This window comes from Schistocerca cancellata, chromosome 4, assembly GCF_023864275.1.
Source record: "Schistocerca cancellata isolate TAMUIC-IGC-003103 chromosome 4, iqSchCanc2.1, whole genome shotgun sequence".
Taxonomy (NCBI): Eukaryota; Metazoa; Arthropoda; class Insecta; order Orthoptera; family Acrididae; genus Schistocerca; species Schistocerca cancellata.
Window position 1 is genome coordinate 174,591,594 of NC_064629.1, and position 22,931 is coordinate 174,614,524.

The window sequence follows — 22,931 nt, forward strand, 5'->3', positions numbered from 1 at the left end:
CAAACAACAACTTCGAAACAACAGATGACTGGTGGGTGACAACGAGCAGTCTAGTACTAGGGGCTGATTTTTCGTGTGCCCCTGTATCACTGAAATAATATTGTAGATTTTATCATATTCTCTTTACAAAATGTGACACCAGACACTTGATTATCGAGTGCAGACTTCATTCAGTTGTAAGTCGGTCTGCCTTCCATAACAATGAGCATACTGTTTTACCTTGGATAAAAAAAAGATGGAAAATGGCCACTTGTGTGTGCCACGCTGACACCCTTTGCATGTGTAATAACAAAAAAAGCTTGCCTTTTTATAAATATGTCTTCTGCTGTTTATGGAAATAGTGAAGTAAGCTGATATGCTGTTACCTGAAAAGATGCATGTATTACATCCCACATAATTTTTATGTAATTTATGTAATTATGAAATACATTTTAATTACCGGTTGTGGGCGCTGAACAGAAACAAAAAGAACCAGCACTTCAGAGTTCAATAAAGGTTTTAAACAGTTCCAGAATGGGCATGCACAACGAACGAAATGAACAACAACTCGATACTGAACTAACTGGGAGCCATTGGCAGTGGAACTGCAACGAGTGGTCATGCGAAGAAGAACAAGTGGCCACACGAAGAAGGACGAGTCTGGCCGAGGGAGACCGAGACCGACGGGAACGGGACCGAGGTTGGAACGAGACCCGTTAGTTCATGAACAACCTATCTCTAGTGACCACCAGCAGGAGAAAGTTTAAGTAGCTTCATGTGTGAACTATCCGCCACGGTGTCACCCACTCTGAATGGGGGGCTCTCCCCATGGCTGGGTGGCACCCATAGGTATGGCTATCTGGCCAGTAATCCGTTGCCAGAAGTCCCTGTGCCCCAGTCATCATGGGCACATACTCCATTGCATACATGGGAAGTGTGCAACGCGGGTACCAACAGTGTGATACCTGCATGGTCAAGGGACTTCCACTATGCAGGTACTTGACACTCCCCCCCACAATGGGATGGCTACTGTGCTGGAAGTTGCATGTACGACAACAGGAAAGAAGGGTGCCAGGGTGGAAAGGCACAGAGGCAGAGCATACACCACAGTGGGTGACCTTCCCTGCACGATGCACACTTCTGCAAAATTTGGAAAAGATGGCGGATCAAAACCAATAATGGAGACCATATAATTGTTCATGGAAGGTGAAAATAGTGCCAAAAACAAAACCAGAAATCAAGGCCAAAATTGTGAACCAAGTCTAGGCAAGGTGTGCACCAAAAGGACCATCCAATGGAAAGTCAGAGGAGGTAAGAGACATTGGAGTGTAGGTCACGGTAGCCATGCACGTATTCACCAAAGAGTGGTAAGCCCCCTGGAGGTAGGCAGCAGGTTTGCTGGCTACGAATGCAAGAGGGAGATGTGACAGGTGCACTAGGCATGTGATATATGGGTACTGGAGCCAATGGCGAATGGTGCACAGTGAAGCTAATGTGAAGCATGGATTGGGAGGGGTTGACAGGACAGAGGAAGTGGAAGCTGTTGGGTGGAGGTAGTGGCTAGAGTTGGTTAACAGACACTGAGGCCAGGAGGGTTATGGGACTGAAGGATGTGTTGCACAGATAGTGCCCATCTGTTTAAGTCACAACAGCTCATGGTGGAGGAAAGGATCCAGATGACCTGGTTTATGAAGCAGCCACTGAACTCAAGCAAGTTGTGCTCAGCAGCATGTTGTGCCACAGGGTGGTCAACTTTGTCCTTAGCCACAGTTTGATGGTGGCCATTCCTTCTGGTGGTCAGTTGGTTAGTTGTCAATGTCAATATCGATATAAGGGTGTACAGTGATTGCAGCAGAGTTGGCAAATGACATGTCTGTTTTCATACGTGGCCCTGCCACTGACGGGATAGGGTAAGCCTGTGACAAGGCTGGAGTAGGAAATGCTGGGTGGGTGGATTGAGCAGGTCTTGCACTTGGGTCTGCCACAGGAGTGTAACACCCGTGGTAAGAGGTTGGGAGTCAGAATGGCATAGGGATGGACTAGGATGATCTTGGGAATTACGGTTGGGGGTTTTGCCTGCTTGTGAAGGCCCTCATGAGACCTTCACTTTACTGGTAAAGGGAGTACTCCTCACAGCAGATTTGCTGGCCCTAGGTGGCCAGGATGTACAGAAGCAATTTTCTGGTATAAAAGGAATGGCAGCTGGTAAAATGCAGGTACTATCAGGGGATAGTGAGTTTAATATGGACAGGGGTGTAGATGGAGCCATTAGAGAGGTGGAGGTCAATGTCCAGGGAGGTGGCATGTTGGATTGAGGAGGACAAGGTGAAGCAGGTGGGAGAGAGGGTGTTGAGGATTGAGTGTCTTGGCCCTGAGCCCAAATTAAGAAAGTATCATCAATGAACCTGGGCCAGGGAAGGGGCTTGGGGTTTTAGTAGGCTAGGAAGGTTTTCCGCTAAATGACCCATAAAAATGTTGGCAATAGGAAGGTGCTATGCAAGGGCCTCCCCTTGAAAGAGAAGTAGTTATGTTTGAGGATATAGTTGGTAAGGTGGATAAGGAATAAGGTAATGGGTTTGTAGTCTGAAGGGCTTTGGGAGAGGCAGTGTTCAACAGCAACAAGGTTGTGGCAAAAGGGATGTTGGTGTATAAGGAGCTGGCATCAACAATAGCAAGTAGTGATAAAGGAAGTAAAGGGGTGGGCATGGTAGAGAGTCCATGAAGGAAATGGTTAGTATCTTTGATGTTGATGGTAGGTTTTGACCAATTCGTAGGTGGTGTTGGTCACTCAGAGCATGAATTCTTCCAGTACGAGCACAATAACCAGCTATAATGGGGTGTCCAGCATTGTTGTGTTTATGAATTTTGGGGAACATATAGAAGGCAGGTGTGTGGAGTATCATTAGGGGGAGGAGGGAAATGGACACAAGGGAGAGGTTCTGGGATGGGCTTATGGATTTCAGTACACAATTGACATTATGATGGACTTCTGGGATGGGATCACTATGGCAGAGCTTGCAGGTGGAGGAGTCAGACAGTTGGTGGAATCCTTCTGTCAGGTAGTCATTGCAATTCATCACAACAATGGCAGAGCCTGTGTCTGCAGGCAGACAATTACATCACAATCTGTTTTGAGGTTGTGGATGGCTATCCTTTCTTCTGCTAAGAGGTTAGTGTTCCTGGGAAGGTACCTGTGGAAGGATGGTGATAGCAAGTTGGAGGTGACCAGGCAGTGGTTTGGTGGGCAGGGGAGATTTTGATGGTTGGATGGTGGTATGAACTGAGAGCGGCAAGGGTCAATGTTGGGATTAGGTTGGCTTTAGTTGGAAGAGTTGGTAGCAAAGAAATGCTTCCATTGTAGGGACTGGGAGAAGATTAGGTCTTCGATGAGTCCAACACAGTTAAACTTGGGTGTGGAGCTGAGGGTGAAGCCTTTGGATAGACTGAAACTTCTGTAGTACCAAGGGTTTTAGTGGAAGGGTTAACAACAGTGTTTTGGGCTATTGCACTTTAGTTCAAAAAGGATTTATTCTGAAAGTTGGTAAGGTTTTTTTTGTTTTTGTTTTGTGTGTGTGTGTGTGTGTGTGTGTGTGTGTGTGTGTGTGTGTGTCTGTGTGTCTATCGGCAACTCAAAACTTCTGCTATTCGGTGAGTCATCTCCTTTACTCCTAAAGTATTTTCAGTCACCATCACATTCCTAACTATATACTATATTTATACCAGAATTTCAGTTTTTCATTCACAATGTAACCATTACATCAATTAAAATACTAATAACATGTATTCTTAGAACAAACTGGATTAGGTATATGCACACGATTATCTTTTATGACAGAGGATATATAGAGGAATCACCCTACAACCTGCACCCCTTTTGCGAAGTGATCACAATTTCAAAACAAGATAGCAGAGGGACATGTAAATTTTTGGCATATTTAAACCATTTAACTTGTGTCGATTGAGGTATTCAAGCAAGTATAATTTTGTAATGAAAGAATTTACATTTTTAACAGCAGTCAACACTCTTGAAAAGAGGACTACAGTGATATAACAATTATTAATGTGGCATTGAAACTTTTTGCAAAAACAGGTGAGGCAGCCTGAATAAGCTATTGCAAGTAAGACTCCCGTGCCAGGCTCGGTCATCATACTGAGCTTTTTGACTATTTACTTGTTTACAAAAGGTTTTCACTTCAACATGAGTATACATACACATATTTAAAATAATTTTCCTAAGCCCCTTCTGATATACTAGAAGTTAGCAGAGAGTTCCACTTACAACAACTGCAGCTGACCTCATATCTTTGTTACATAAATGATGGCAAAGAGTAATTATGTTTAATCTTAGTAGCATTGGTCTAACTTTTTGCTGAATATAGCAACAGAGCTTGGCATGAAAGCCATTCTTTGGCGGTGTTTGCACGCGAACAGCCAATTCCAGTTGCCCTGCTTTTGAATTTTAGCTTATTTCTTCGATGCTTTTGTGAAATGTTTATCCAGCCTCAAGCATAGCACATAGTATGATATCTCCAATACAGGCTGGTATCAATCACTTCAAAGGTAAATGAAATCGGTCTTTATAGCTTGTGAACAACCATTTCATTGAATATAAATTTAACATATGTGTAGTTAAATTGCCTTAAACATAACACTGATATTATTTATTATTACAAACTTCTTGTAATATTTACAAGTCAATTTATGTAAGACTATCCAGACATTTTACTGAACGTCTGTGTAAATTACAGAAATTGTTGGACTACATGTATATTACCTCTGTTCTCCTTGCTCGCATATAGCAGGAAGAGGAGTTGAAAAGCAGAGTCTGGGACAGGCAGTGGAAGTAATCAGAAATGTTTTATGCCAACGTAACAAACTTTTATATCTCATGGGAGTGGATAAAATAAAATTAATGTGGAAGTTACATTATCATTGTGATCAGCCACTCAAGTTATTATGAAAGCAGAAGATTAAATTAATAAACTGATTTTATTTGATCATTAGTGAACCACTGAACTTCACAATTCTGAAAATAGTATAACTCCTTCAAACAAGTAAGACCTGTGGACAGTGTCAGACCCCTGAGAGATAACAAAGCCAACACTGAGAGAGTAAGGTAAACACCATTTTATTAGTTTAATAATGAGTGCCCATCCTTTCAGTTTCATCCATAAATGACCAACAACCATCCATAAATGACCAACAACCATGTAGTGGCGGGGTTATTGTTTAAATATTATTGAAAGAGGCGCGCGCGTGCCCCCCCCCCCCCCCCCCCCACACACACACACACACACATACACACACAGAGAGAGAGAGAGAGAGAGAGAGAGAGGGGGGGGGGGGGGGGGAGGTGTTTGACTATTATAGGTACAAACAAAAGGGGCAAGCAGAGGACAATGAGACTGATATATAGCCCCAATAAATATAAACCAATGGTTTCCCCAATATGACATACATATGCAGCCATAATAATGTTAAGCACTATTTATGTTTAATGGTACATTATGTCAACTTCCCTGCTGACAAATCACGATCAGTTAGTTGAGTAGATAACTTTCATTGGTGTGAATTGAACAGTGACGTTGAAGCAACCAACCACAGCTAAAATTTTGATACATACTGGTGATATGCTAGCAGTGAGGCTGCAGCATAAACATGGTCTCACAGTGAACAGTAAACACAATGTGTATGAAGGTACATCCCTATACAAGTGAAAGTAAACATTATAAAAGCAGAGGTAATCATGCACATGCATTCGGTTATGATGGGAAAGAGATGCATGGCTGGACAAGCTCTGGCCATGCTCAGCTGAGTTCAGAGTAGCTGCACGAGAGTCACGGCATGGCCAATATATGTTGGCAGCTTTGACTCTCAGTGGTTGGCGGACACTGAAACTATGAGAAATACCATGTCTGTGGGAAGGGAGGAAGTAAACTGGCAGTTTGGCATGGCAACTGGCAAAAACCAGGGTGCACTAGTCAACAGGGAAAAGTATGGAAGGGGAACCTGCCATGTCTGAACTAAGTAACCAGCAGGGACATTAAATAAACCTAAATTCTATAAAAACAGACACAGAAAAACAAGTAGCATTATTACAAAGAGAAAAATAAGATGAGTGAATGTGTGAAAACACACCCTACATTCAGCAAGTAGATTTTAAGTTATCCAATGTCAATGGATTTATAATTAAAATGAACTTTGAAAATTAATATCTCCACAAGGTCTTGTGCAACTTTCATAAAATAAGTGTCCACTTGTAGGGCTCATGGAGTTCTGTCAGATCATAGTAGCAGATTTTTGGTAAACATTACATATTTTAAATTAAAAACCAGAATATGCATTCTGTATACAAAAACATGCATTTTTCATCAAAATAAACGATTAGATCAAGTCTCAGTATGTACAGAAAATTTACAAGTGTTAACTCGGGGACTTGTGTTTTCTCACACGTGTCGGTAGTGAATACTGTGGAATATTTCTGTGAGCAAGCTTGCTTGTGAACTCAGAATAATTCACATTAAATGAACAGGACAGGACTCTGAAACATTTTCGTAATTAATATTGAGAGTGGTTTAAACTTGTGGTTTTATTCAGTTAGTCTATGTGGATTTAATCAGAAAGTATGTGCTGAATGAACTTTTAAATTATACCAGAATTGATGTGTTAATTCATATGAGATACTGATCTGCTTTTTGTTAAACTCTCACATAGTAGTTTTTTGACTCAGTGCTAAAAAGACAATAATAAACTTGATTATATTTTAAACAAAAGTACTGTGAGTTGTGAACATTATTTTTCACTACATAATCGTGCCTGCATATCTAATTACTGAACATTTGTGACTAGTTTCGAAGGGCAATTGTGACACATGCATTTTGTTTGCCCCTACACCGTAGCACAGCCACATCAAAAAGACCAACCATACATTGTGAAACCCAGGAACAGTGTTCCTGACTATTTCAATTTATAGTCTGCGCAGTTGCATGTGGGAGTTCGAGAGAGAGGAAAAAAAAAAAAATTAGTATTTGTATTCCATTTAATAATCTGTAGAGTCGCACATGCATGTGTAGCATTTGAAGCAGTTGTTATGGCCCCTCACACATCATAAATGGAGAGATGGCTGCCATCCACTTCACGTATAGGCAAGATGTCAACGAGAGAGGTGACTTTTCATGCGAAGGGCGTGGCGGATCGCCATCTGGCAGGACCAGCTTAGGTGACTGAGCTGATCCCGACAGTGGCCCCATCTGGCCCCTCACCTATGACGAACAGGCTTTCCAAACATGACTACGACAAGGATGACTACCATATATGACTCGTGCTCCTGTGATCGTGGTAATGGCAGCTTCATGGTTTCGGACCGGTAAATACCTCGGGGTGATGCTAGACAGGTACCTGACCTGGCTGCCTTACATCCGTGACATCAGGGGATGATCAGTGGGGTATCTTTGTGCGCTGTACCCACTGCTCAATCCACCATCCACCCTTCATCCACACCACGGACTCACCTTGCACTTGCCCCTTGTTCGGCCAGCACTCTAATACGCGGACATGGTGTTGGGTAATGCAGCTGCAATGCACATTGCAACACTCTAGTGCATCCAAAACAGGCATTGCAACTTGTGCTGCACAATCCACTATCCAATGAGGCTGCTCCATGAGGAAGCAGGCATCCCCCTACAGCGGGATCGCTTCCGCCAGACAGCCAAGGTGTTCTACAATAGTGCAAGACACTCTGGCATCTGCTTACTTTGTAGGCTGGGCCACCATGTCCACCACAAGCTGACTCACTGGCCCTAACTAATGCGGAGTACTATCTCCCACTGTACCAATGTCAACAAAAAGAGTGTCTCTACAGCCAGAGACGCTTGCAGAGGACAACTCTAACCGCTAGGCCCCACACTCAACAATTAGGTCAATGCAGGAACAGCAACTAGGCTGCTTACCCTGCCCAAACACCTGGCTTATGAAGCCAGAGTTTTGAGCGAGTGAACGACTAGGTCCCAACAGTACCTCTGTGAAACTAGTTTTAAACCCAACACACAACATGCAGGTAGATCAATAACAATGTCAATATCACGAATGGAAGTGTGTGTCTTACAAGTAGGAACAATGGCAGGCACAAGTAACAGGACTGCTGCAGCAGAATGCATTTTGCCCTCCACTGTACGGTGGACATTAAGCGAAGAAATGTTGCACCTATACATACAAAGCATGCAAGCTCTGGATGCATCTGACTTCCAGCTGAAGTTACCTTCTGCCAACAGTTCCTTAAGCTGTTGGCACACGGACCATGCAACCGAACGTTGAGCGTGCTGAGTTTCTGATGTCATAGCATGGAATAGTATGTCGGGGAGTCTTTCCGAACATGCAGATCAATATACAGAATGTTAGGTATTCTGGATGTGCATTTGAAAATTGACCAATGAGGTCACATGCATGCTATCTCCCTTCGGTGCAGAGTTGTGGGGCACCATATTGGCTTTCTGTTGAAGTTCGTATGTATGTACTCCAATTCTGAGCACTAGCAAATTGATGAGGCCTCGAAAACCCACCATTAATTGTATGATTTGTTGTAATGAAAAGATGAGAAATGTCATATTCATGGTAAAAGAATAACTGTAACTTACTTATCATCATATTATGAGAGTATGACATTAGAAGGAAATGGCATGCTAAGGATCCATTAAAAATGCATTGTTCTTGGTACAATTTGTTATAATTAAATTTCAATTTGTAATTTCACATTTTTCATAGGTTCAAATACTTTCTTATCAGTTTAATACACAGAAGTGCCAAAGAAACTGGTACAGGCATGAGTATTCAAATACAGAGATATGTAAATATGCAGAATACAACACTGCAGTGGGCAACGCCTATATAACACAACAAGTGTCTGGTGCAGTTGTTAGATTGGTTAAAAGTGTACTGCGAATATCAGGAATCCGATAAAATATCAAATCTCTGACACTGCTGTGGCTGGGAAAAGATCCTGCAGGGATGGGACCAATGACAACTGAATAGAATCGTTCAACGCGACAGAAGCACAACCCTTGCAGATTTCAATGGTGGGCCATCAACAAGTGTCAGCGTGTGAACCATTCAATGAAACATCATCGATATCAGCTTTTGGAGCCAAAGAGCCACTCATGTACCCTCGATGACTGCACGACACAAAGCTTCACGCCTTGCCTGGGCCCTCAACACCGACATTGGACTGTTGATGACTGGAAACATGTTGCCTGGTCATACGAGTCTCGGTTCAAATTGTATCAAGTGGATGGACGTTTACGGTTATGGAGACAACCACGAATCCATGGACACTGCATGTCAGCAGGGGCCTGTTCAACCTGGTGGAGGCTCTGTAATGGTGTGGAGCATGTGCAGCTGGAGTGATATCAGACCTCTGATACATCTAGATATGACTCTGACAGGTGACATGTATGTAAGCATCCTGTCTGATCACCTGCATCCACTCATGTCCATTGTGCATTCCGACGGACTTGGGCAATTCCAGCAGGACAATGCGAAACCCCACCCATCCAGAATTGCAATACAGTGGCTCCAGGAACACTCTTCTGAGTTCAGACACTTCTGCTGGCCACCAAACTCCCCAGACATGAACATTATTGAACATATCTGGGCTGCCTTGCAATATGCTGCTCAGAAGAGATCTACACCCCCTCGTACTCTTACGGATTTATGGCCAGCCCTGCAGGATTCATGGTGTCAATTCCCTCCAGCACTACTTCAGACATTAGCAGAGTCCATGCCACGTTGTGTTGCAACACTTCCGCATGCTCGCAGGGCCACTACACGAAATTAGGCAGGTGTACCAGTTTCTTTGACTCTTTAGTGTATAAGTAAGTGTGCTCTTTTTGAGGAGTGAGTTTGTTTGATTGGTTTACTGTACAGGACATCTTGCACTACTTGTGGTTACATATTTTGCTCTTTTTTCTTTTAGAGTTTTGTAATTCACATGTTGTAGAGTTTCTGTTACTAACAAGGGAACCTCCCCATCGCCACCCCCCTCAGATTTAGTTATAAGTTGGCACAGTGGATAGGCCTTGAAAAACTGAACACCGATCAATCAAGAAAACAGGAAGAAGTTGTGTGGAACTATGAAAAAAAATCAGCAAAATATACAAACTGAGTAGTCCATGCACAAGATAGGCAACGTCAAGGATAGTGTGAGCTCAGAAGCGCCGTGGTCCCGTGGTTAGCGTGAGCATCTGCAGAACGAGAGGTCCTTGGTTCAAGTCTTCCCTCGAGTGAAAAGTTTAATTTTTTATTTTCAGACAATTATTATCTGTTTGTCTGTCTGTCCAATACGAGGTAACTGCGCCGTAGTATGGGGACGCTACACCTAAACAAACATCGAAACACACGATGACAGTTGACTACAGCGCACGGAAGAGAGAGTATTCCTCCTAACGAGGCTCCCTGGCTGGCTGTTGACTATTCGTTACTTTGGACGAGAGTGCATTAAATACGTGAGATGTATTCCGTGGTCAATATGAATCCAGCAAATATAGCTCGCGACTTCAATAACAAGGTCAATGAATATTTTCCGAACTGTAACGAATCGGAAAGTTCCTTAAGGGATCGAACGATAGTCGAACATTTGTATGATTATTTCCTACATTTGTTGATAAACAGTACGTGTGGTGATGACGATACCTTGCTGATTACTGTGGGGCTGATGAGATTGTTGACGATCCGTACGAAGAACACGAAGAGGAAATACTGCGACTTCAATCTGATGGTATTTCTTTGGGTTACATGAAGGAAATGCTCCAACACAGGTTACTGTCCAAACCAATTAAAAGACGCAAATATAGATTATGAGTGAAGTAACAAATAAATTTAAGAAATTTAAAGGGATGGAGGAGAAAAGCACAATTAAATATTGGAAAGAAGTCGTGGAACGAGGTGGAACCCAAAGACAGAAGTTCAATGAATTAGAAAACCATGTATACCAACAATTTATTAAAGCCAGAAATGAAGTAAGTGCAGTGCATGGTACAGACCTACAGATTTGGGAGTTGCATTACGCTAAACAAATCGGCCTGGACTTCAAGGCTTCATCTCATTGGCTTGTCACGTTCAAAAGAAAATACAAAATTATGAGCAGGAAGATTATGAAATATGTAAGCAAGAACTACGCGAATAAACTGGAAGAACTTTTAGAGTGTTCCAAGACGTTTGTTACAGAAACTAAGGTCAGATTCCAACAGTATGAAGACGTATATATTATCAACACAGATCGGTCCGATTTTAACTATGAAATGAAATCAACCCGCACATTATCGTTAGTTGGATAAGGCGACACGCAATGTACTGTAGACCAGCTGCATGCTACTTCACATAGTTATACCATACAATATGCTCTGAACAAAGCACGATTTCTTTTACCTACATTTTATTTATGTTTGCAGGAAAAAATGGTGTATTTGGACCACAAGTTCAGCAACAGGTGAATAGGGTACTGGCGCAAATGCTGAATGTCATTGTGAATTGCAGTGCATCAGGAAAAATGGAGAAAAGACTAGTGAAAGACTTTATTGAACATGTGATTGCTCCTTATGCGGACAAAGATTTTGCCTTACTCCTTGACAGCTATACAGGACAGAAGAATCAGGCATTGTACAGTTTTAGTGTGGGAGTAGACGTGATTACCATTCCTCCAGGTTGTACACCTCTTGCGCAACCGTTAGATGTGTTTGGTTTTTGGCAAGTGAAATACTTTGTGAAAAGATTCTATGATTTTGCGAAGCTGCACAGGTACACAGAGCAGTATTGTTTACGTGATTGTGTGTCAATTATCAAAGTTCAGGCACTCACACATAATCAACTTCGTTTTCCAAAATTCCAGGACATGTTCAGATTTGCTTGGACATATGCAGGATTTGACGGTCTACACACGGAAAAATTTGAAAACGTTAAAAACATATGTTTTGACAGAGCACAGGGAAAACTGTGCGACTATGAAACTGTTGCATTCATTTGTTGCAGTTTATGTGACAAACTCTTATGTTTTCATCACTTTTTTGGGAGTGATTATCACATCCACAAAAAAACCTAAATCGGGCAAGGTAGAAGATTCTTTTTACCCATTCGCCAAGTGTACAAGTTAGGTGGGTTGACAACATATTCTTATCATGTGATGCACATTCCGTCACCAGTGTCGTATAGAATATATCAGACATGTTTTCCTGTGGAGGAATCGGTTGACCTATGACCTTTTCAGTTCCCATTGGAGAGGCACGTCCTTTCGTCTACTAATCGCACGGTTTTGCGGTGTGGTCGCAGAACACAGACACTAAACTTATTACAGTGAATAGAGGTGGCAATGAACAAACGGACAGATCATATGTTTGTGAAAATAAAGAAAGTAAACTTTTCACTCGAGGGAAGACTTGAACCAAGCACCTCTCGTTCCGCAGCTGCTCACGCTAACCACAGAACCACGGCACTCCCGAGCTCACACTATCCTTGATGTTGCCTATCTTGCGCATGGACTACTCAGTTTGCATATTTTGCTTATTATTTTCATAGTTCCATACAACTTCTTCCTGTTTTCTCGACTGATCTGTGTTCAGTTTTTCAAGGCCTATCCACTGTGCCAACTTATAACTAAATCTGAGGAGGGTGCAATGGGGAGGTTCCCTTGCAAGTAGGGACAGTGGTCAAGTAAGAATGACCTTACGGTTTTAGTAAAAAGTGTGAATGATAAAATAATTTTTATCTTGTGTGGTGAACTATTGTAAATTTGTATCGCACTATTTGTAATGGAACTCTTTTATAAGGTGATGTCCTTATTGACTGGTCATGGAACTTCCCTTTGTGCCTTATAATATTTTCAGTAATACTGAAGTTATTATTTACGTACACTACAGATAGAACAACCTGACTAGCATATGAACAAGAGAAGAAAGTACGTTTTAACAGAACTAATATATGAATTTCACACCTGCCCATTGCATAAATTAACAGTGAGATTTATGAGGCGGACACAGCCAGCAACTGCTGCTGGAGCATGTTGCGATCACGTATGCTACGTGCACAAGTCACATCGTTTCATACCATTCAGCAGCACACTGAACTTGGCACGTTCAATGTTGATGTTTGACAACATGGTCCATGTGCTGACAGCTTTCCCCAGTGAGGGAATGATCCACAGTTACTCGTGTACATATAATTTACAGGGAAAGAATATTTTATCTGATGTCGTATTATGAACATACACAGCACACACGTTTGTGTTTATAAGAGCCCACTTGCTACCATTGAGACAGCAGATCAGCAGAGACTTTCCATTAACATTTGGGCAGGCATTGTTGGTGATCAGTTGATATGGTCATATTTCCTACCAGGTAGACTTACTAGTGAGGAGTACCTTTATTTCCTCCAACACATGATAATCTACTATTTGGATGAAGCTCCTTATGGTGAAAAGATGTGTTTGTGGTACATGTACGATGGTGCACCAGCACACTTTCATGTAACCCTATGGGATTATGTGGCACGAATCTCTAACAAGAGTATCATCAGTCATGGCTCGCCAATGACGTGGCCTCCTAGGTCCACTGATGTCAACCTTTTAGATCTTTTTGTGTGGGAATATTTAAAAGTTTTGATGTGATTCCCACCCTGCTGATAGCATTGATGAACTATGGGAAAGTATTGTGGATGGTTGTCAACAGGGTAACACAACTGGGAGTTTTGAACATATATAGGTATCAATGAGGAGATATGCCAAAGCCTGCCTTCACATGAATGGTGGGTATGTGGAACAGTTGTAACGGGTTTGTTAAGTGCTTATCTGTAGTCTGAGTCCTCAAGGATGGGCTCAGTCATAATGTACGTCCTATCGAGGAAGCCACTTCTTTCCAGTCCTATATCTGTAACGATTATTTGCTTGACTCATTGTGCTCAACTTGTCTCTCTCTCTCTCACACACACACACACACACACACACACACACTGAAGTTTGCCAAGTACATTAAATAAGTTGCAACATTGGACCACCATCCACCACAAAAAAACTGTGGAAAGACTATCACTACCTCATAAATATATTTATGATTGTCTTAGATAAATATTCATACGATCATAAGCTGTGATCCAGACAGCTGAGCGAACTGTTCAAGTGAAAGATGGACCAGCTTGTCATCTGAAGTTTTAAGCAGAACCTGTAGTCCTCCAGTCTCATTTTGCTGATTGAGCGAGTCATCTTCCAGCTGCCTGAAAGGGGAAAGCACAATTATACATCAGACAAATGTAAGTTTGTGAGTACAGTAATTAGTAGTAACATGTCATATGCCTTCCAGCCAAAAGTCTCAATATGTATGCCATTGCACCCCCCCCCCCCTCCTGGAAAAAACAAAAAACACACACACACACACACACACACACACACACACACACACACACACACACAGAGAGAGAGAGAGAGAGAGAGAGAGAGAGAGAGAGAGAGAGAGAGAGAGAGAGTAGCAGGATTGGATCACATGAAAAACAGCTGAAACATAACACACAAGCTTGCAACAAGACAGTGTTTAAAAAGGTTTGTTATGCAACTGCACTACAGATCCATTGTTACAAAATTATAATGCATCTAAGGCATCAGCCTTTTCCGTATTAGTTTTGGTTTGTTTAAGGGCACAAAAACAACTAGAGTCATACGTGTCCGTGACAGAAATCTAGAACACAAAGACAAAGAGAGGAATTACAAACGAGTACACGTTAATATCAGTTGACAGACGAGATGACAGCTACAAACAGGGATGTGAGCAAAGATCTCTAAAATATGCCATAGAGAAACGGAGGCCCTGAACTAAAGATTAAATGTTCATCATCATATTGCTACGACGGATAGAAAGTAAAACACAGTCGACAATCTGCACGTAGTTCACTAAAATGACTGACAACTTAGACCGCAAACACAAATGAGAACATAAGTGGTAAAAAAAAAAGGGGGCATTCCACCAGGAAATGGCAGCCTGTCAAAATTTGAGGACAGTGAGCACAAAGTGGTTGGGAGCACAACTTAACAAATGTTGATGGCCAAAAAGACAGTGCCCAATACGCAACCTAGCTAAAATGATCTCACGACCAGAGGGCCGAGAGGAGTTCGTCCCAGCCGCTGGGACAGGCTTAATAACCTAGAGCTTGTTCCCATGGAGGGAAGACCAGTGGTGATGCCAAAGTGACACCACCCGCTGACATACGGCAACACAGAGATCGTTGGAGGGAATGTAAGAACTAGCGGGCTGAGGTACAAGGACTGCAGCCTTGGCAGCAGCTTCAACGGCATCGTTTCCTGTCAGACTGTCGTGGCCAGGAAACCACATAAACATCACAGTGGCTCCATCAAGAGTGAGCAAGTGAATGCTTTCCCGGACCTGTGGGACAGCGTACAGTCCACAGAGGCTCTGAAGGGCACTGAGAGGGTCGGAGCAGATGACAATTGAAAAGCCTGTGCCAGATGTACTGTGTGGCCTGAAACAGGGTGAAGAGCTCTGCTGAAAATACTGAGCAGTGTTTCTGAAGCCGATACCAAAAAATGTCTGTGCACATGACAAAGGCACACCCGTCACCACGGTCAGTCCGAGAGCCATCAGTGTACACAAAAGTTCCACGTGAAGGTCGTACAACCGAAGGTGATAGGAGGAGGCTGGAGTAGTGTCCTTAGGAAACAAATGAAGGCCAAGGTGGATACAGGCCGCTGCATGAAGCCAAGGTGGTGAAGGGTTCACACCTATAGGGAATGTGGCAGGTAGGAGAAGTTAAGCTGCAGGGACCAAGAGCCGAAAGCGAACTCCGGGAGGTAGCAAAAGAGGGGAGCGCTCCACACTGGCAATCAAAGGAGTCACCGAAGAAGGAGGCATAGGATGGGTGGCCAGGCATGGCAGACAAAAGACATGCATATCTGCTGAGGAGAAAGTCACGGCGATAGAACAGCAGTAGTTCGATAGCTTCTACATACAGACCCTCCACCAGGATAGTGTAAAATGCGCCAGTGGCCAAACAGATGCCACAATGGTATTGAGACGGCATAAGAGAGACAGACGTGGAGATGCATAAAGGAAATACCCAAAGTCTAGTTTCGAACACACAAGGGACCGGTACAAACAGAGGAGGGTGATACTATCAGTGGGTTAATGGCGATAGCGAAGAGGACAAGGGTCAGGACGGAATCCTGAGGCACACTGTTTTCCTGGATAAAGGTGTCCAAAAGGCAGAACCAACTCGTACCTTGAAAACTTGATCTTTTAAAAATTCTGGAAGGAAACGGGGCAAACGCCCAGGGAAGCCCCAAGTGCAGAGGGTACGGAGGATACCAGTCCTCTAGCAGGTGTCGTAGTCTTTCTCCAAATCGAAAAATGCGCCCACAGTCTGGGATTTCTGCAGAAAACCGTTCACGACATGGGTTGACAAAATGACAATATGGTCAACTGCTGAATGGTGCACTCGAAATCCACACTGTGCAGTGGTTAGTAATTGCAAAACTCTTAGCCAACGTACTAGCCAGGAATGAATTATACATTCGATGACCTTGGAAACACAGCTGGTGAGAGAAATGGGGTGGTAGCTAGAAGAAAGGTGGTTGTCCTTATGGGCTAAGGTATGAGGATGACAGTGGCTTCATGCCAGTGTCTGTGAAACTTGCCCTCTGCCCAGATGCAGTTGTACGTATGAAGCAGAAAGTGCTTGCCCACAAGAAAAAGGTGCTGCAACATCTGAATGTGAACATCGTCTGGCCCTGTGATGGAGGATCAGAATGAACTGAGACCATGATTTAACTCCCTCATAGTATAGTAAAGGTGGCATTTTAGCACTCACTATTATGATAAGAGAAGGGTATCACTCGAGGCTCCTCCACTGATTTCTGATGGAAGAAGGCAGAGTGGTAGTAGTAGGAGGAGCTCTAAATCTCCACAAAATGGTGGACCAAGGTGTTGGAGAGAGCAATAGGATCCACTATGACATCATATGCTACTATCAGGCCAGAAATTGTGGAATGGATCTTGGTCCCAGAGAGCCGTCGGAGGTTGGGAGGGTGTGGTACTCTTAAAAGAGCTAGTAAATGAAATCCACCTGGCTTTTTTGCTATCCCAAAGAACACAACAACACTGTGCACGCAAATGTTTATACTGAATGCCATTTGCCATTTTGATGGTTAAATATGTGAAGAACACGTCGCCACACGAGAATTGCATTGTGGTATGCATCCATCCACCAAGGGACCAGGACATGGTGTGGTAAAGAGGAAGTATGAGGAATGGAATGTTCTGTGGCAGTAAGGATAACATTTTAAGACATTCTACCTGGCCATCAAAACTGTGGAAATGATGTTCATTGAAGGGTACCAGGGAGGAATAAAGCCACCTCCAGTTGGCCTCGGAAAGCTGCCATTTAAGCATGCATGTAGGTGGGGTAGGAGTTAGCAAATGGATAGCACACGGGAAATAATCACTCAAGTATGTGTCAGAGAGAACGGACCACTTGAGATGATAAGCAAGCTGAGCAGTGCAGAAGGATAGGTTCAAATGGTATTAGGTGTGCACTGAGTCTGAAACGAACATGGGTGCTCCTGTATTAAGGCAATGAGGTTAAGTTGATTGAGAAGGTCAGCTAAGAGGGCACCTCTCAGACAAGTTCTGGAAGAGCCACAAAGGGGATGGTGCACATTGAATTCACCAAGGCGCAGAAAGGGGTGAGGTAGGTGCCCACTAAGCTGGAGGAAATCTGCCCTGGTGACATCAAATGACGGAGTAATCAGTACAAAGGGAAAAGGTAAAGCGAGGAAGGAAAATGTTGACTGCAACAGCTTGGAGCCGGGTAATCGGGGAGATGAGTTGACTATGAATGTCATCCTTGATGAGCAGCCTGACTCCCACCTTAGATGGAATGCCATCCTCAGGGGGAAGGTCAAAGCGGACCGGGAAAAATGCGAGTGCTCAGAGCAGTTGTGAGGATGCAATTTTGTTTGCTGAAGGCAGAGAACAAGTGGACATTATGATTCTAAGAGCAGCCATAAGTCCTCTTTGTTTTGTTGGATTGATGGCTGTGAATGTTTCATTGGTGGAGAGTCATAATGAGGAAAGTGGAGGAGGGAAAAAATGAATGGGTGTCTCCTCGGTGGCTGCTGAATGTCAGCTTTCAAAGACTCACTGCTAGAAGGCACAGAAGCTGGAGGATCTTGCTCCATGAGGTCTACAGAGGCGTCCACATTCTCCCTCTGTCGGTCTACGGAGTACAGGGCAGAAAAATGGTTGGTGGTGTGCATCGGCAACATGGATGTTGGCCGGGCATGTGTATCACGTGGCGACACCATCGAAGAAGGTCTCTGAGCTGGTGAAGGAGAAGACCGTTTGCCTTTGTTTGACTTCTAGGAACATTTCCAGCTGGCAGACAAAGACTCGTGTGTTGGCTGGAGGGACATAGGAAGTCTTTGTGGGAGTATCCTTTCTGCCCTTTCCACCCTGCTGGTTGCGTAGCAGGTGACTTTGTACCATGAGATGAACATTTGGTGGCTTGTTGCACAGCTGGAGGAGGAGACAGGGATGCTACCATGACACTGGGCAATTTTACAGCTGGGGTACTGAATTTGAGATCGCATGTCTACATGGCCACGCGTTTGCGACTAGCCAATAACTTGCAAGCAACCGTGTAAGGCACTTTTTCCTTTACCTGGATTTCCTGGACAACATGCTTGTCAAGGTATATGGGAAAATCTCAAGAGGAGGCAGCATGGTCACCACCGCACTTGAAACAGCATGGAGGAGGCGGCGGACAATCGCCCTCGTGAGCATCCCTACCACAGGTTACACATTTGGCCAGATGCCAACAGGACATTTGGATGTGGTAAAAACAATGACACTGGTAGCAGCACATCAGGTTCAGAATGTACGGTCAGACTGATAACTTCTTAACCTGCTTTGATCTGGGACAGGAGCACCACTCTAGCAAAAGTGAGAAAAAGAGTGTGTGTGGGCACCAAGAATGCAGCTACCTTTTTCCTCACCCAATAGAGTGCAGTGACACCCTGATCAGAGAGGTACATTGGGATTCCTGCCTTGGCCAGACCACCAAGCAGCCAGGTGTAAATAACACCACAGGAAGAATTCAGAGTTCTATGGGCCTCAACACAAACAGGATAGCTGTGGAGGAGCGAAGCAGCAAGCAGTTGTTGTGCCTGAGAATCAGAAGTAGTCTCCAAAAGCAAAGTGCCATTGTGTAAACGAGAGCAGGATTTCACAGGGCTGGCAATTGCATCAACACCTTTCTGAATACGAAACGGATTTACTGTTGCAAAGGACTGACTGTCTTCAGCACATAAAATCCGTTTATGTTTGGTAGAAGTTGACAGAGGAACCAATTGACAATTTGGGAAGGTAGCAGCTCAGGCAATCACCCCTCCCTGTGCCTGGCCTGTACCTTGGGGTACATACGAAACCTACCTGTCGACCCAGGGCTGGGAATTATGTGATACCCAGTCACTTTTTACGTGTCAGACATGTGGGCTGATCTTCAGGAGTGCACAGGGAGAAAAAAAGGAGGAACCTCAAACGCCAAAGCAGAGGAAGGATAAGAGAAGGTGAACAAAGAAAGAAAAAAAGGAATGAAAAACAGTGATGATACTGTTGTGATGTCAACTACTGAAAATGTGGAACACATTCCCAAAAACACCCCAGATATGTTGCCCAAGGGAGGTGAAAAGGAATAGCAAGAGTACAGACACGTAGCACGGAAGGGAAAAGATGCTGCAAAGGCTGGGGCATCGTGGTAGCCAAGCATGAACCCGCCAAGGAGCAGTGAGCCCCCGGGTGGGGTGTGGGGGTGGGGGGGGGGGGGGGGGCTACATGGTGTGTGAGAGGCTGAAAGCAAGTGGAAACTAGAGCTGTTATTTTTTTCCCTGAGGGCATGCAGCTCCTCTGTATGCTTAATGATGATGGCATCATACTTGATAACATACTCTGAAGGTAAAATAGTACCCTATTTGGACCTCCAGGAGGGAATTACTACGGAGGACATCATCATCAGGAAATAAAACTGGCATTCTATGAGTCAGAGAATGGACTGTTAGATATCTCAAATGGGTAGGTGCATTAAAAAATTTTAAAAGGGAAATAGATAAGTTGATGATAGATACAGTGGGAATTACTGAAGTGTAATGTGTAACATCCACCTCCACTTTTCTAAGGTACAATATGGAAACAAAAAAAAAAAAAAAAAAAAATTGGATAGATCTTATTAAAAAAAATAATTTGGACTGTGGAGTTGAGTATGCAATGTCTAATCTTTTCAATGTTAATTTTAATCTTTTTAATGTTAATTACCATCAATGAGGTCTGCTTAATTCAGTAAATTACTATAATGGTAGCAACAGATCATTTGCATGTGCTTCTCTCTAATGGCGGAATCAAAATCTCTTTTCACATTGCATGAATAATCATCATCCTCCTCTACGGAAAGAAAAACACAAGGAGGTATTCAAGAAATGTACAGTTTACTCTGACCTGTGAATTTATATTATCTCAGAGAGAATTACTCATGGAGTTACTACTCTCACATTACTACATAATTACTACCCATGACTGAATGCATGAAGCATATGACGTGCTACAGGCAGCTGGAAGATCAGGAATCCTGGTCAAGTCAGCAGAGGATTATTGATAGAAAATCATACAGCAGTAATGCAACAGTAGACCTAATAATGAATAAAAAAAATAGGATCTGGGTAAGTTACAATGAACAATATAGTGAACACATTATCATAGAAAAGATAAGACACAAGGTCAACTACCACCATACTACTACAAGTTTCAGTTCTGCAGATGATTATGAATTCAAAGAATGTATGATGAGGTAATGGAAATTATTCAGGTAGTTAGGGGAGATGAAAACTTAATTGTCATGGAGGACTGGAATTCAATAGAGGTGAAAGAAAGACAGTGGAAAGTAATAGGAGAACATGGACTGGGGAAAATGAATTAAAGAAGAAGCCACCTGGTAAAACTTAGCACAGAGCATAATTTAATTATCGTTAACACTTGGTTTAAGTACCATGTAAGAAGGTTGTATACAATGAATGGAACTGGGGACACTGGAAGGTCTTAGACCAATTGTGTAATAATACGACAGAGATTTTGAAAGTTAATTTTCAGCTGTAAGGCATTTCCAGCAAAAGATGAGGACTTTGAATAAGCTGAAAGAACCAAAGGTTGTTGAGAATTTCAGAAGGGGCTTTAGGTGACAATGGACAGAGACACGGTAAAGTAATATAACAGAGGATGAACAGATAGTTTTGAGAGATGAAATAGTAAACGCAGGAGTGGCTCAGATATGTAAGAAGACAAGGCCTCATTTAAATCGTTGAATGACAAAGGAAGTATTGAATTTGACTGATGACAGAAGAAAATATACAAATGAAGCAGGTGAAAGACAATAGAGGTGTCTAAAAGGTTAGGCTGACACAAAATGCAAAATGGGTAAACAGGAATGGCTAGAGGACATCGGAAGAGTGTAGGAATATGGATGACTAAGGGAAATACAGATGCTGCCTATAGGAAAATTACAAAGACCTTTGGAGAAAGAAGAAACAGCTGTATGAATATCATGAGGTCTGATGACAAGCTAATACTAGGCAAAGAAGGGAGAGAAGAAAGATGGAAGGAAGATATAGAGATACAATATTATAGAAGAGACGAGAAAGAAGGTGAAAATTAGATGAGAGGCATGACACAGAGAGAAGAATTTGACAGAGCTCTGAAAGAAATAAATGGAAACCAAGCCCCAGGAGTCAATGACACTCCCTCAGAATTATTGAGATCCTTGGAGGAGCCAGTAATGAGAAAGCTATTCTGCCTGGTGTGCATGATGTACGAGATGGGGGAAATACCCCATGTTGTTCTATTTGCTCACTGAGGAAGCAGTAAAGGAAACCTAGGAGAAATTTTATAAAGAGGATTAACGTGCAGAGAACAGAAACAAAAATTTTGAAGTTTGCCAATGACACTGCAGTTCCATCAGAAACCACAAAAGACTTGGGAGAGTAGCTGAGCACAGTGGATAGTGTCTTGAAAATTGTTTAAGATTAACACTAAAAATAAAATAAAATAAAGCAAGGGTAATGGAATCTAGAGGAATTAAATCAGGGAAATAGATTAGGAAATTAGACATTAAAAGCAGTACATGAGGTAATTGGCCAGCAAAATAACTGATTAAGGCTGCAGTACAGAGAATATAAAATATAGACGGGCTGTAGCAATAAAAACACTTCTGAAAAAAAAGAGATTGTTAACATTGTTTACATATTTAAGTGTTGGGAATTCATTTCTGAATGTATTTGTCTGGAGTGTAGCCTTGTACACCAGTGAAACTTGGATAATAAGCAGCTCAGACAAGAAGAGAATGGAAGCTTTCGAAATGTGGTGCTGTAGAAGAATGCTGAAGATTAAATGGCTACATTGATAACTATGGGGTACTAAATCAAACTGAGGAAAATAGAATTTTATGACACAATGAGGAATGGTCAGTTTGTTGATGGAGGGAAGCATAAGTGAAGGGGTGGGGGGGGGGGGGGGGGGGGAAAGAGACAAGGGGAAGGAATTGTAGAATGACAGAGATGAGCAGTTTCCTACTGGCTGGTTTATGTGCTGCACAGAAAAAATAGAGAAGCCCTTGCACAGCATTACAATAAATGAAGAACAGAAAAGAATATGTTCGAAGTAAACTGCTCATCCACTCCATCGCACTCGCTGATTTTGACAAACAGTGTCACTGTGTAAGGACACTGCTGTAGGTCAAAAATCAGTGGTACAATAATATCTCATGGCAAACTGTTCCTCAGAAATACAGACAGACTTGTTTCTCTGTGTAATATTAGGCCCCATTACTGGTGTTGATTAATCTTTTTATCTAGAATATTTTCCACATCA

The 22,931-nt window shown here is 42.8% G+C and overlaps 1 protein-coding gene across 2 annotated transcripts in view; it reads right to left on the reverse strand.

The window, feature by feature from the left end:
- LOC126184592 (cyclic AMP-responsive element-binding protein 5) overlaps positions 1 to 22,931 on the reverse strand; it is a 150,029-nt gene that overhangs the window by 79,933 nt on the left and 47,165 nt on the right. For both annotated transcript variants that reach the window (XM_049927033.1, XM_049927034.1), the window contains exon 6: positions 14,094 to 14,229. In XM_049927033.1, coding sequence (XP_049782990.1) covers positions 14,094 to 14,229 — 136 coding nt within the window. The remainder of the gene's footprint in view (positions 1 to 14,093; positions 14,230 to 22,931) is intronic.